Source organism: Pelophylax lessonae, assembly GCF_965119305.1.
Source record: "Pelophylax lessonae genome assembly, chromosome: 3".
In the NCBI taxonomy this organism is placed as follows: Eukaryota; Metazoa; Chordata; class Amphibia; order Anura; family Ranidae; genus Pelophylax; species Pelophylax lessonae.
In genome coordinates this window covers 328,955,729-328,969,451 of record NC_138770.1, presented here as the reverse complement: position 1 = coordinate 328,969,451, position 13,723 = coordinate 328,955,729, and the positions used below count along the sequence as shown (strand labels likewise).

Here is a 13,723-nt window from a genome sequence, read left to right as displayed (position 1 = left end):
CAGAGAGTGCAAAATCTGATGCAGCTGTGCAGGGTAGCCAATCAGCTTCTTTCTTCAGCTTGTTCAATTAAAGGATAAGTTGACTTTTGCAGGTGAAAAAATATGCATTTATTACTTGTTTTTAGGTTAGGGACCTGTACAGCATTGCACCCACGATCAACAGATTGTGGGTGTACTGCCACGGTCTTGCAGACTGTCTGTGTAGCTGTCTGCCCGTACCTCTGATACGGGCAGACAGTTACATTCTGACAGGAAGCTCAATGAGCTACCTAGAGCGATCAACATCGTGAATGGACGACGTGGCAAGAGAGATCCCCCGCTCGCTGTGAAAACAGGAATTTGTGGTGGTGGGGATCAGGAGCCAGTGCACTTGTAATATGTTGCACCCTGAATTGGGGTATAACATATTACAACAGGTGAATGTATCCTTTAAGCTTTGACAAAAAAAAAACTGAAAACAGATTGGTTTCTATGCAGAGCTGCACCAGATTTTTCACTCTATAATTCTAGTAAATCAACCCCATTGTGTTTGTCTATTGTTGTGACTTAGATGAGGATCAGATCACATTTTATGGCAAATTTCTGCAGAAAACCAATTAATTCCAAGGGGTTCAAATGCTTTTTCTTGCACAAAAGTAAATGTTCAGAAAAATGCTTGTGTTTAATGCATTTAACTTAGGTAAAGACACGCATTTGTTTAAATGAGTAAAATTCTAGTTCTATATCCTCCTGCTCTGTTTTCAATCCCAAAATGCACTTTTTGCATCTATGTATAGGTGTATACATACAATTACATGCATATGCGTGTAAAATGCATGTGGTCAGATACAGATTTTTGTATTTTTTGGTTAGGGATCTGAACACAGCGCATGTTTATGCACCTGAGTACACGTCCCCACTGAAAACAATACCACTGCTGTCAGATCCATAAACAAATTACGCTTTAAATTGCATTTTGTTATGGTCGTGTGAATGTAACCTTATATCTGAGATATCAAACTAAAAGGAAAAGGTAAGTGGACCTGAAGATTACTTTCTCCAGATAGTCCATTTTCATCAGCCTTCAGGATGTCAGGGTAACATTCCTCATCACCTTCCGCCTGCAAAATAGGTTAGATAATATAATTCAGTTCTAAAACGAATGCAGTGTCTAGTCCATAACTTTTAAAACATTTTAACACCTTGTTTTAAAAAAAATGTTTAAAAAAGGATAAGTACACTTTCACAAAAACTGCACTTTTTCTGCTAGTGCTGGGACAGAGACTGAGTGCTGAGACCTGGTGGGTACCAGAATCAGCCAAATCCCCCTCTCTCCAGGTTTGCACCAGCCACCAGTCCATTAGGGTGCCTCCATCAGAGGTGACCCATCCACTCTGCAGCATAGATCCTCTTTACAGAGCACTGAAAGTGCTGCTGTGGCCCTCCCTGAACTATAACATACAGGTAAGCCATCAGGCTGTACCCTTGCTTCATCTGCATCCTTCATGGTCCAGACACCAATCATGGAGGAATGCTCAGCCCCCCCCCACCCACAACATGTCCAAACCCCAGAAGATCCCTAGACCCAGGGAGTTCAGTGTCACAGGTCATACCCCAAGCAGGCCCAAAGAGAACACTGGACACATCCCTGCAATATAGCATACCCTAAAGAGCCCCCTATCCCAAGCCACCTAGCTCCCCCTCTATCCCATCGACCATTGAGGTATACAATTTATACAAATGAGCTACCAAGGTGTACCCAAGTGAAAAAAAGTAGGGGAACCACTGTAGTACAATGCTGCTCAAGTGAGTTAAAGTGGTAGTAAACTCCCTAGGACAAGTGAGACTCATGTAAAGCGGTATTAAATGACTTACTATTAGGTGTCTTTAACAGGTCATTAAGGGTCGCTGTTTAGGAGATAGTGCCTTCTCCTGATTTCACGCAAGTCTCTCGCACATTCACATGGTTATGCCAATTGACGGCATACAAAGTGTGCCGTCAATCAATAAAGACCTACGGGGTGTGTCTCCATCAGCATTATTCCACGGCATTACATTGTAATCCCTTGAGATTGTTGACCATTCACCAGTTCCTCGGTTTAAACTTACTGCGCAAGATAACTGCACCGTCGGACAAGAAGGGCGGAAGTTCGGGTGGTAAAGGGAGAGAGAAGACACCATAAAGATGGCTGAGGCTTCAGACAGAATGGCCTAAAATATTAATAATAACCTGTAGAAATAGTAAGAACAATTACATGTTGTTTTGGACTATCCCTGTGTTTGAAAGGGCATTTCATTCTGGTATGGTGCTTTTAGTGGATAAGTTGTATTGAGTTTATAACTTCTTTAAGAGGAGTGGGGTAAAGCACTTTTTTTCCCCTTTGGAAAGGGTTGCCATTAACAATCCCTTTCAAGAAACGCTAGTTTCTCCCCAACCAGCCTAAGGCCTAAACATTTTTACCTTACACATTTCTGGCATTAAGGTAAAAATGTTTAGATAAAACACAATGGGGGAGATTTACTAAAAGTGGTGCACACAGAATCTGGTACAGTTGTGTATAGTAACCAATCAGCCTTTAACTTCAGCTTGTTCAATTAATTTTGACAATAAAACCTAGAAGTAGACATATGCCGGTTTTCGGTATTTCGATATATCGCGGTATTGCATAGCCACGGTATTGTTATTGTGGCATTTTTAAAATACCGAGTTTCTCTGTCAAGTCTGCCTGACTTGTGAATTGATACATTTCAGTGAGCTGGATGACTCATTCACTCACACAGCTAACACCTTTCAGCATTAAGTCTCCTAACTATAAACAAAAATGATTACATTGTATCTTTTCCTTCCCTCTGCCAGGGAGAAAGGAAGTTTAACCTCTTAAAGACTGGATCTTTTTCTGACACTTGTTGCTTGCAAGTTAAAATCAGTTTTTTTTTTGCTAGAAAAGTACTTAGAACCCCCAAACATTTTATATATTTTTTTAGCAGAGACCCTACAGAATAAAATGGCGATTGTTGTAATATTTTATGTCACACTGTATTTGCGCAGCAGTCTTTCAAACGCAATGATTAGACTTTAATGAATAAAAAAAAAAAAAAAAAAAAAAAAAAACGTAACAGTAAAGTTATCCCAATTTTTTTTTTTTTTGTTACACAGAGAATCGTGATCTTTATTCCAAGCTAAAAAATCGTGATTCTCATTTTGGCCAGAATCGTGCAGCTCTAATAAATATATATATATATACACACACACGCATAGCAGCCCACATTACATTATTATATAGCCATCAAGCAGTGTCTACAAAAAATGCAGAAAGCTTGCCAGAGCAGGAACTGCAGGTTAGTCGCATGGTGCAAAAGCAGGATGGATTTCAAGGCCACTGAATTTTAAAAAAATGCTGCATGCACCTTTTTTCTGCGGAAAATGAGGGCATAGCAGCCCGTTCAAATCAATGGGCTGCTATGCCTGTGCAAATGTGGGCCGCCAACCCGCATACATGTGAACCACCAACCCGCATACATGTGAACCAGGCCTAAAGCAATAGTAAAGTCATTTATAAACAACACCTCCTTCAGGTTTAACCACTTCTTGACCACAAGGATTTGCCCTCTTAATGACCAGGCCATCGGATCGGAGCCGAGCGCCAGGACCAGTTATCACCAGTTAGGCCAGACACTGCTTGATGACCTATTTTAGGCCTGGTTCACAGAGTCTGTACTGACTGACTATATAATAATGTGCATAAGTGAACCAAAGCCCCTAAATTCAGCAATGAAATTGAAGGGAGGTGGAAATTTAATAATTTAAATTTAATAATAGAATACCGTGATAATACCGTATACCGTGGCAAAACCTTAATCAATTAATCGCAGCATGAAAATCTGATACCGTCACAAGCCTACCTAGAAGCTGATTAGTTACTATGCAGACTAGTTACTGTAGACGACATCATTTAAGGCTGGAATGGGATATAAGGCAATTGCAAAGTGTTTAGACATCCATCAATCAAGAGTTAGACAAATGGTCTATGAATGCAGACTGTTAGTACTGTGGCTACTCTTGCCCAGCCAAGATGACTCATGACACTACGCAGAATTCTAAATGAGGTAAAGACTAACTCATACGTAACAGCATCACTGAAACTGGAAAACATCCCTATGCATGGGTCTACCATACCCAAGTCTTTGAACAGGCAGGGTGTTCATGGCAGAACACCACGGGGGAGGCCACTGCTCTCCAAATAAACATTGTGCGTGCCTGAAGTTTGCCAAAAGGCACCTTGGCAAACCACAACGCCACTGGGAAATTGTTTTGTGGACTGAAAAACCTGAATTGTTCGGGAAAAATGCTCAGCACTATGTATGGCGCAAAAAGGGCACAGCTTATCAACGTCAACAGTGAGGTATAGTGGAGGAAACATCACAATTTGGGCTTCCTTCACTGCCTCAGGGCCTGGACCACTTGCCATTGATTCCTGCTGCTCAGTCAAATCCTGTGATGAAAGAGCAGGGGGCGGGGCTGAGACATTGTCTATGGAGTAGGATTTTTCAGAAGCAGGCTTTTTAAAGCAGTTGTATCCCGTGTAAAAAAAACAAAACCCTGCAGAACAATGGCATAATATGCTAGTATGCATCGCATACTACCACATTATGAAATACTAATCTTAGAACGAAGCCCCCACATGGTCGTCCGGACACAGCTGAGGGAGCTGACATGTTCCCTCAGCGTCTCTGGCGCTGTTAGTGGCCGGAGCCACGATGACGTCACTATTCCGGACTTCCAGGAAGGAGCTCTGAAGGTCCGGCAAGATACGCCAGACCTTCAGAGCGCATGCACCGCTGATGTCAGCGGCTGCATGCAGGGTGAATATCTTATAAACCATGCAGGTTTAGGAGATATTAATTTTACCTACAGGTAAGCCTTATTATAGGCTTACCTGTAGGTAAAAAATTTAAAGCGGAGTATTCTACCACTTGTTCTTCCCAAATTATAATGTGGGAAGGTGCCCAGTCATATGCAAATTATTAGCCCTTGGAACTGCCTTATCTGTTTTGTGTCCCCACAAGTTGAAGAAAAAGCAAAAATCCTTATTCTTTTCATAATCTTCATTGAAGAACTCCAGGATAAACAAATGTCTAATGACAAGAAGCATGCATGTTGTTACTTGAATGCTGGTGTGATTTTGTCCAGATCTGTGCAGTAATCCAGTGTGAAACTTTGCCATTGTGCAAGGGTTTCCTGTAATAAAGACCGGTCATTGCTGCTCTACTTGTGCAGAGGAACTGGTCTCGTCTCCGCCCCACCTGTAGTTTTCTTTAGGCCAGGCCTCGACAAAACCCGGGCGCCAGGTCGCATTTGCGACTAGAATTAGCGACCTGGCTCCTGGGGTGCCCTGCAGAAGGTGTCCTGTCATTTTTGCACGGACTTCCGCGCACGGACTTCCGGGCCGTCCGAAAATTAAGGCCCCGGCTTTTCGGCCTACTTGAGATGAGAGGCTTCCAATGGGGAACTGGCTCCCTCTTGTGGTGGCCGGGAGTAATGACTGCTTTAATTACTGTTTCTACTGCCTGCTTGTTCACAATGCATTACCATCTCCCTGTCCAGTTAGTTACCTTTGACAGGGAGTGTGGTTATTTATTATTAATTTAATTTATTTTTTAAATGTAAAAAATAAAAAATATTTTTTTTTCCAATTATTATTAAAAAAAAAAATTATATATATATATATATATATATATATATATATATATATATATATATATATATATATATAATTTTTTTTTTTTTTTTTTTTCCCTCATCGCCATGCCACAGCCGAAGGCCCCTTTCACACGGGCTGTCTGATCAGGTCCGCCTGTCAGTTTTTCAGGCAGACCTGATCAGACCCTTCATTCTCCTCTATGGAGCAGTAATCTGCCGCCATCTGATCCTGTCCGCCAAAAACAGAGGGATGGTGGTTCTATTTTCTATCCATCCCTTGGTTCGGATCAGATGGCATCGGATGGAAAGAGACAGACAGACAGTCTGTTTTCATCCAATTGCTCTAGAGGAGAGTGGGGTTCTAGTCGTATTTATGTGTAAATTTAGTATCCGTTTTATTAAATAAAGCTTGGTTGTTCGTTAAAAAAAAAAAAACTGGCTCCTAACTTTTTTAGCTGGCTCCTAGATTTCAGGAAAATTTGTCAAGCCCTGCTTTAGGCAGCCTGTGGTGGGTGAGACCCTTCCCACATCTCTGCACATGCTACCTACAGCACAGTGAGGATCTCACCACTACTTTTCCAAGGAAATATCTGTGTTTACAAGGACATCTGGTGCACACAAAGTGGATTTGTATAATGGTGTGGTTATTGAGGAATACATTTAAAATGGAAGTCTTTTACCAGAGTTCATCCTGAAAAGTATACCATAAGGAAAAACGGTTTGTTATTGGAGTATCCTGTTAAGGGGTTTTACCCACTGTTGGGTGTTTATTGCTGTCTGCGTCCCCATTAAACTGACCATACACTTTACATTCTGATTGTACAGTGTGTGAATAGTGAGGGAAAATCTTACATTTATAGGTCCCTATCAGAACAGGAATAAAGAAGAAACCTAACTGGGGAAAAAAATAAATAAATCTTACATGATATGCACTTTCCCCGATACATCGGTATCCGTCTTTGGATTTACCGATATTTCGGGAAAGTGCTTGTACCGGGGTGATGCCTGCAGCTAGAGGCATCACCCCGGTACTGGTGTCCATAGCCGATGGTCGGCTGACTTGTAATGACAACCGATGCTGCTGAGAAGCCTTCCCCCTCCCATAGCTCGCCCGGGTCTCCTGTCCCACCAGGAGACCCAGGCATCCTACCTCCACCGAGGCCGCTGCCGAAGAGAAGACCCGGTGTACTGCAACTCCAGCTAAAAAACCCGGAAGTGATGTCATGACATCACTTCCGGGTACTTGGAGCCGAATTAAAAAAAACTGACAGCATTCAAAACAGCCAAACTTGGCGTTTTGAATGCTTTTCGGTGCCGAGGAGTGGTTTGGGGTGTTTTAGACCCCCAGAACCCTCCACAAGAGTACCTTTAGAAAAAAAAAAAAGAAACATTTTTTTTTTTTTACATGTCCGAAAATATCGGCAGATACCGATATCCGATGACCAAAATATCGGTATCGGCATTAAAAAAACGATATCGGTCGATCACTAGTTATAACCCCTGTCAGTTTTTGTCTTCACCATCTGTATCCCGCTGCAGATTTTCCTTCACTTTCTGTCCCATAGTCATTCAGGAAGCGCAAGGAAATCTCTGAAAATGAAGGGAATTCCTTGGGGACCCCCAGGTCACTATAACTAGTGTCCCCATTGGACGATTTACCTTTCTGGGGACAATCCAAAATGTATGATTTCCTTTTACTTTCAATGATAACTGTAAACTGCACAAATAGAGAGTGTGAATCTCATTAATGGGGGCAGAGACTGCAATAAACACTGACAAGCATTCTAATGCCTCTCCACTCAATCAAAAACAAAACAAAAAAAAAAAAGTTTTGCCTTAATGCCCCTTTCACACTTGTGCGACTTATCCTGTGATTTGGGACTGCAAAGTTGTATGACAAGTTGTACTCCATGATTTCCAATGAGTACCGTTCATATCCGTACAACTTCAAGTTGCAACTACTTTGGGCTGATTTTAATGCATTTTGAGGTCCATAGACAAAGGCATTGCTTCAAGTCCAGTCAAAATTGCACAACTTTTAGGTCGCGCAAGTGTGAAAGGGGCCTTAGTAATACTTTAAGCTTTGACAATAAAACCTGGAAGCCGATTGGTTATCATGCACAGCTGCACCAGATTGTGTGTGCTCCAGCTTTAGTAAATCTCCCCCTTTGTGTGTGTCTCTGGTCACAGATCTCCCTCTCAGCACTTTGATTGTAAGACAACACCGAGACGGCTCATTGTATTCTCAGCAGAATTCTGTGCCAGGTTAAGAAACTCGCATGCACATATATGGAAGTTAAATCACCCGGGCCCAGACAATCAGGTGGCCAGAAGAACACCAGGAGAAGGTAGAAGCACCAGAGATGGAGAGAAGTACTGACATTGAAGTTCTGGAGGGGTCATTTAAAAAAAGAAGGCTGGCCATACATTATACAATTTTCTTGCTTGATTTCCTTTAGATTTACCTTCAACTATGTAGTGCAAGGGCCTTCCTGATTACATACAAATTGAAAGTGTTTAGGTAAATCAAAAAGAAAATTGTATAATGTATGGCAAGCCTAGGTCTGCCATAATGTGCTAATACGCTGTGCTATGCTCTTGGAGGCCCAACATTTTATTTCCAGTTGGTGGTTTACTTCCATTTTAACTGTTCTATCCAAAATGATGGAAAATAAAGCTGATCTTGGCTGGTTCAGCAGGGACCAGCCAAGATTCCATCCATCTATGGGCAGGCTGATTATACCCAAGATATTGCATCGATCGACTTGGGTACAACCAGCACATCGGATTTTAGCATGAGGCTGTAGCCACTAGCAGTAATCACTGAGAACAGAATAGCTCCGCAGGAGAGATTCCCCCCATCAACATTGACTATAAACGATGGCCTGCTTTGGATATACTTTACCGCCAATAAAACCAAGAGGCTTTTTTTTTTCCCTTTACCCTGCAGCAGGATCCTCCAGCAGACCAGTGCTTTACCCTACATATTGTTTATTTTGATTTAAGATTAAGATCCAAGCATAGGACAAAGAAGACAGAAACCCCTTGGTCATCCTTTTAATAAATAGGAAGTCAAATTAGAAAAATCAGTTTTCCAAATTATTTTCAATACATTTTGCTACTATTATTATAGGCAAGTACAAGGTTCAAAGGACCCCTTTGCCTTTACTACTTCACATGATAGGAGGCTGCACCAGGTGCAAATAAACGTAACATTTCACCCGCACCTCTAATGGTCCAGGACAGCACTTGGCCATTAAAGTAAACCAAAAGAAGATGCTTAGTTTGATGAAGCATTGTGTAATAAAGTGCCATTTTCTTCCCCCTTTTTAGCCACTTTGTGTACTTGCACTCACTTCAGCGTTAGCAGCACATCATTGCTTATGGACTGGTTTTCTGATTTGGCCACCAGTGGGTCATTCTTGTGCAATGTGTATCATTACATTCTCTTGTAGGCTCCCCCATAGATCGGATATGACAGGGAGTCAGTGGTCACCCCTAGACATATGCCGGTTTTCGGTAATTCGATATATCGCGGTATTGCATAGCCACGGTATTGTTATTGTGGCATTTTTAAAATACCGAGTTTCTCTGCTCCTGGGTCTGACTTGTGAATTGATACATTTCAGTGAGCTGGATGACTCATTCACTCACACAGCTAACGCCTATCAGCATTAAGTCTCCTAACTATAAACAAAAATGATTACATTTGTATCTTTTCCTTCCCTCTGCCAGGGAGAAAGGAAGTTTAACCTCTTAAAGACTGGACCTTTTTATGACACTTATTGCTTGCAAGTTAAAATCAGTTTTTTTTGCTAGAAAAGTACTCAGAACCCCCAAACATTTTATATATTTTTTTAGCAGAGACCCTACAGAATAAAATGGCGATTGTTGTAATATTTTATGTCACACTGTATTTGCGCAGCAGTCTTTCAAACGCAATTAATAGACTTTAATGAATAAAAAAAAAAAAAAAAAAAAAAACGTAACAGTAAAGTTATCCCAATTTTTTTTTTTTGTTACACAGAGAATCGTGATCTTTATTCCAAGCTAAAAAATCGTGATTCTCATTTTGGCCAGAATCGTGCAGCTCTAATATATATATATATATATATATACACTAATAAATAGATAAAAACACCGGTCCTCCTGCAGGTTTAACCAATTAATGACTTTACTATTGCTTTAGGCCTGGTTCACATGTATGCGGGTTGGGGGCCCACATTTGCACAGGCATAGCAGCCCATTGATGTGAATGGGCTTGAGCTGCTATGCCTGCGTTTTCAGCTGAAAAAAGGTGCATGCAGAATTTAAAAAAATGCAGTGGCCATGAAATCCATCCTTCTTTTGCACCATGCGACTTACCTGCCATTGCTGCACACGCAAACTGTTTTTAAATGCCGTGCCCACGTATACAAAAAATGCAGAAAGCTTGCCAGAGCAGGAACTGCAGGTTAGTCGCATGGTGCAAAAGCAGGATGGATTTCAAGGCCACTGAATTTTAAAAAAATGCTGCATGCACCTTTTTTCTGCGGAAAATGAGGGCATAGCAGCCCGTTCAAATCAATGGGCTGCTATGCCTGTGCAAATGTGGGCTGCCAACCCGCATACATGTGAACCGCCAACCCGCATACATGTGAACCGCCAACCCGCATACATGTGAACCAGGCCTAAAGCAATAGTAAAGTAATTTATAAACAACACCTTCAGGTTTAACCACTTCTTGACCACAAGGATTTGCCCTCTTAATGACCAGGCCATCGGATCGGAGCCGAGCGCCAGGACCAGTTATCACCAGTTAGGCCAGACACTGCTTGATGACCTATTTTAGGCCTGGTTCACAGAGTCTGTACTGACTGACTATATAATAATGTGCATAAGTGAACCAAAGCCCCTAAATTCAGCAATGAAATTGAAGTGAGGTGGAAATGTAATAATTTAAATTTAATAATAGAATACCGTGATAATACCGTATACCGTGGCAAAACCTTAATCAATTAATCGCAGCATGAAAATCTGATACCGTCACAAGCCTAGTCACCCCATAACATGAAAAGGTCTGGCCAAAGACCTTCATGGCAGGTCACCATCTATCCTTTAACCCCTTCGCTGCTAGAGATAAGTCCCATACATTGTGCCAATTAAAGGACTGAAACAAAACTCACTACTGCTATATCTCCATGCTCCCTGAGCTTTATTGTAAAAGTGATCAGGGAAGCTGGGACGCTCCCCGATCACCTCTACAAGTGCCTGACGTGGAAGCCCCCTCTATGGGCCTCAGACTTTACCTTTCTTTGGAGTTTGGGCCCGCAACAACTGTTGTCAGAATGGCCAGTGGGAGGTATGGGGGGGGGAGGCAGCTTCACATACCTGATCTCTCCTTTGTTCAATGGACCTGGAAATGCTCAGAACACTTCCGGGTTCACAGCTGTCAAATGAAAGCAGGCTGTGCCAGCCACATATAGAATCTGACTCTGGTAAAAGCAAAGTGCGATGAGATGTTAGCAGTTTAATAGACCCCTGATGTATCCATTAAGGGCTACCAGTGGTTGTGTGAAGGGAGCAATGCTGTGTATTTTAACCACTTACCGACTGCCCACCGTCGATTTACGTTGGTCCTTTGACGCTAAATACCGGGGTTATGGCAGCAGATAGCTGCCATAACCCCGGTATTTATGAACACAGTGGGCGATCGGCTTTCAGGTAAGGGGGGTGCCAGTGGCTGATTCGCCCCGGGATCACCCTTACGGTGCGTCGGAAGAGGTGCCCCCCCTCCCTCCCGCCGCGTCCTGGTCCTTTTCCCCGCTTACCAGACCCACCAGCAGCGGGGAAAACATTCCGGTCCCGGATCCTCTTAGACAGGAAGTCGAGTGAGGGCATGATTGCGCAATTTTAAAGCATGACATGCTCAGTATCTATTTACTTAGTGTATCATCTTTCACATTATAAAAAAAAAAATGGCTAATTTTAATGTTTTTTTTTTTTTTTTTTTTAAATTAATGAAAGTGTAAAAAAAAAGTCATTTGAAAGACCGCTGCATAAATACTGTGTGACAAATATTGCAATAAATGCATTTTATTCTCTTGGGTCTCTGCTAAAAAAAAAAAATATATATATATATATATATATATAGTTTGGGGATTCAAAGTAATTTTCTAGAAGAAAAAAAAAAAAAAGGATTTTAACTTGTAAGCAACATCTGTCAGAAAAAGGCTTAGGCTCCAAGTGGTTAAGGGGGGCTGAAGTGGTTAAAGGTGCCAATTTCTAACAGTGAAAGTGAGGTCTGTCATTCCCTGAACAGAGGTGATGGTGTCGGGCACACAGCTCCCTGTACATGACACCTGAGTAGGGAGTTGCCCAGCCACCCCAACAGAAGGGCGTATGCTGTACTTCGGCGCCAGCTGATTGGCCCTCCTTCCGTCACGTGACCTTCAATGTATTCCTTACAAAGTACTCACGTAAATTCTACCTAATAAACTGTAATAACGCTCGGTCATGCTCCGCTCTCACCCCCCCACCTCAGGGCCCCTCTTCACATTACCATGTTGGGCGCTTGTCGGGTCCACTGAGCTCAGCACAGTTCTCGGTCGGAATAACGCAGGACGCAGCGGGAGTCTGAGCGAGACCTGCGGGCAGCAGCCATGACTGAGCGGAACACCCGGGAGCCGAGCGTGGTGACAGCACTAGGAGCGGCGACCACACGGTACAACACACCGAAGACGGACCACCGGAACCAGCGAGAGGGCAACCTGACGCTGGAGAGATAAGATCACCGGAACAAGCGAGATCAACTGGTGGCTGGAGGGGCGGGCTGCGGAACCAGAGAGACGAAAACGTCGGCTAGAGCGGTGGCACAGTGCATGGAGCTACGAACTGGTGCTGGGGGGGGGGGGGGGGGACGAGCTGTAGTCAGCCTTCCCTGTCTCCTGAACGCACTCCAGGACTGTGCCAAAAGGAAACGTGACAGCGCGGAAGGAATAACGACACACCGGAAGCAGCGAGAGCGGGGAGGGGGTGTCTCCTCTCCACAACAGAGAGGAGGGGCTGAGCCAACTCTACTGCCTAGGACACTTGGTAAGTGCTGCAATTTACACAGCATTTTCTTTGAGTCTCTCTGATTTCTGCTAGTAAACAAGGGGGTGTGTGTATGTATGTGTTAGTCCAACGTATCGGGTCTCATAATAGAATTGTGTACATGTCTCATTCCACGGAGTATGTATGTGATGGTCAAAGAAAATGTATTTCAGGCTTAAAATGTCCACACACAGCTTTATTTCCTCTAGATTTGTAGGTGTCAACTGTTAGGGATCATGCACACAGATGGCAAATACGCTGCGCTCAAATCTGTAATGTGTATGTAGTGAGGCGTTGAATCGTGATTTTGTTTTAACGAATAATTGTTCAGCTCTAATAGGTATGCTTGGTATTTAATACAATGAAAATCTTTACAACCACTTTAACTTGCTATAACAGTCCCAGTTTTGAAGCACTGGCCAGTATTTGATTGGGAGGTGGACTTTGGCCGGCAAAGTTGGGGCCCTTAAAGTGGAGTTCCACCCAAAAATGGAACTTCCGCTATTTTGCTTCCCAACCCCCCCGTGCCACATTTGGCACCTTTCAGGGGGAGGGGGGAACAGGTACCCATTTTTGACAGGTACCCCTTCTCCTCTTCCGGGACACGGCGCAGTGTCCCGGAAGTTCGCCCCCCCTCCTCCTTCCCCCTGCCGCCGAGCCATTAGGTTGCGGCTTCACGACTGGGTTCCCTTTCCCAGAATGGCGGTGGCAGCACCCAAGAGCCAATACCAAAATCGGCTTCGGGTGCCGACATCGCTGGATTCCAGGACAGGTAAGTGTCCTAATATTAAAAGTCAGCAGCTACAGTATGTGTAGCTGCTGACTCTTATTTTTTTAGGGGAAGGCGGAACTCCTCTTTAAAGAAAGTACAACAATTCGTAGCACACACCAGATTAGTAGGTCTCTTACCAATTCCTGGGCATCATCTTCTGGGTCTCTGTACACATGCTCTGATTCAGTAAAAGACCA

The 13,723-nt window shown here is 43.1% G+C and overlaps 2 protein-coding genes across 3 annotated transcripts in view; one reads left to right on the top strand and one right to left on the bottom strand.

The window, feature by feature from the left end:
- FBXO9 (F-box protein 9) overlaps positions 1–12,549 on the bottom strand; it is a 50,068-nt gene extending 37,519 nt beyond the window's left edge. Inside the window, exons 1-2 of one of the 2 annotated variants that reach the window (XM_082251326.1) lie at positions 12,222–12,549; positions 1,023–1,100 (exon numbers count right to left, since the gene is read on the bottom strand). In XM_082251326.1, the coding sequence (XP_082107452.1) occupies positions 1,023–1,100; positions 12,222–12,224 (81 nt within the window). In that variant the 5' untranslated portion in view covers positions 12,225–12,549. The remainder of the gene's footprint in view (positions 1–1,022; positions 1,101–12,221) is intronic. The other variant, XM_082251327.1, reaches the window with a different exon arrangement.
- Positions 12,550–12,605: 56 nt separating this feature from the next.
- The window catches only part of CILK1 (ciliogenesis associated kinase 1), an 82,890-nt gene continuing 81,772 nt past the window's right edge, over positions 12,606–13,723 (top strand). The window contains exon 1 of the mRNA XM_082252046.1: positions 12,606–12,754. The gene's annotated coding sequence lies outside the window, so the exon portion shown is untranslated. The remainder of the gene's footprint in view (positions 12,755–13,723) is intronic.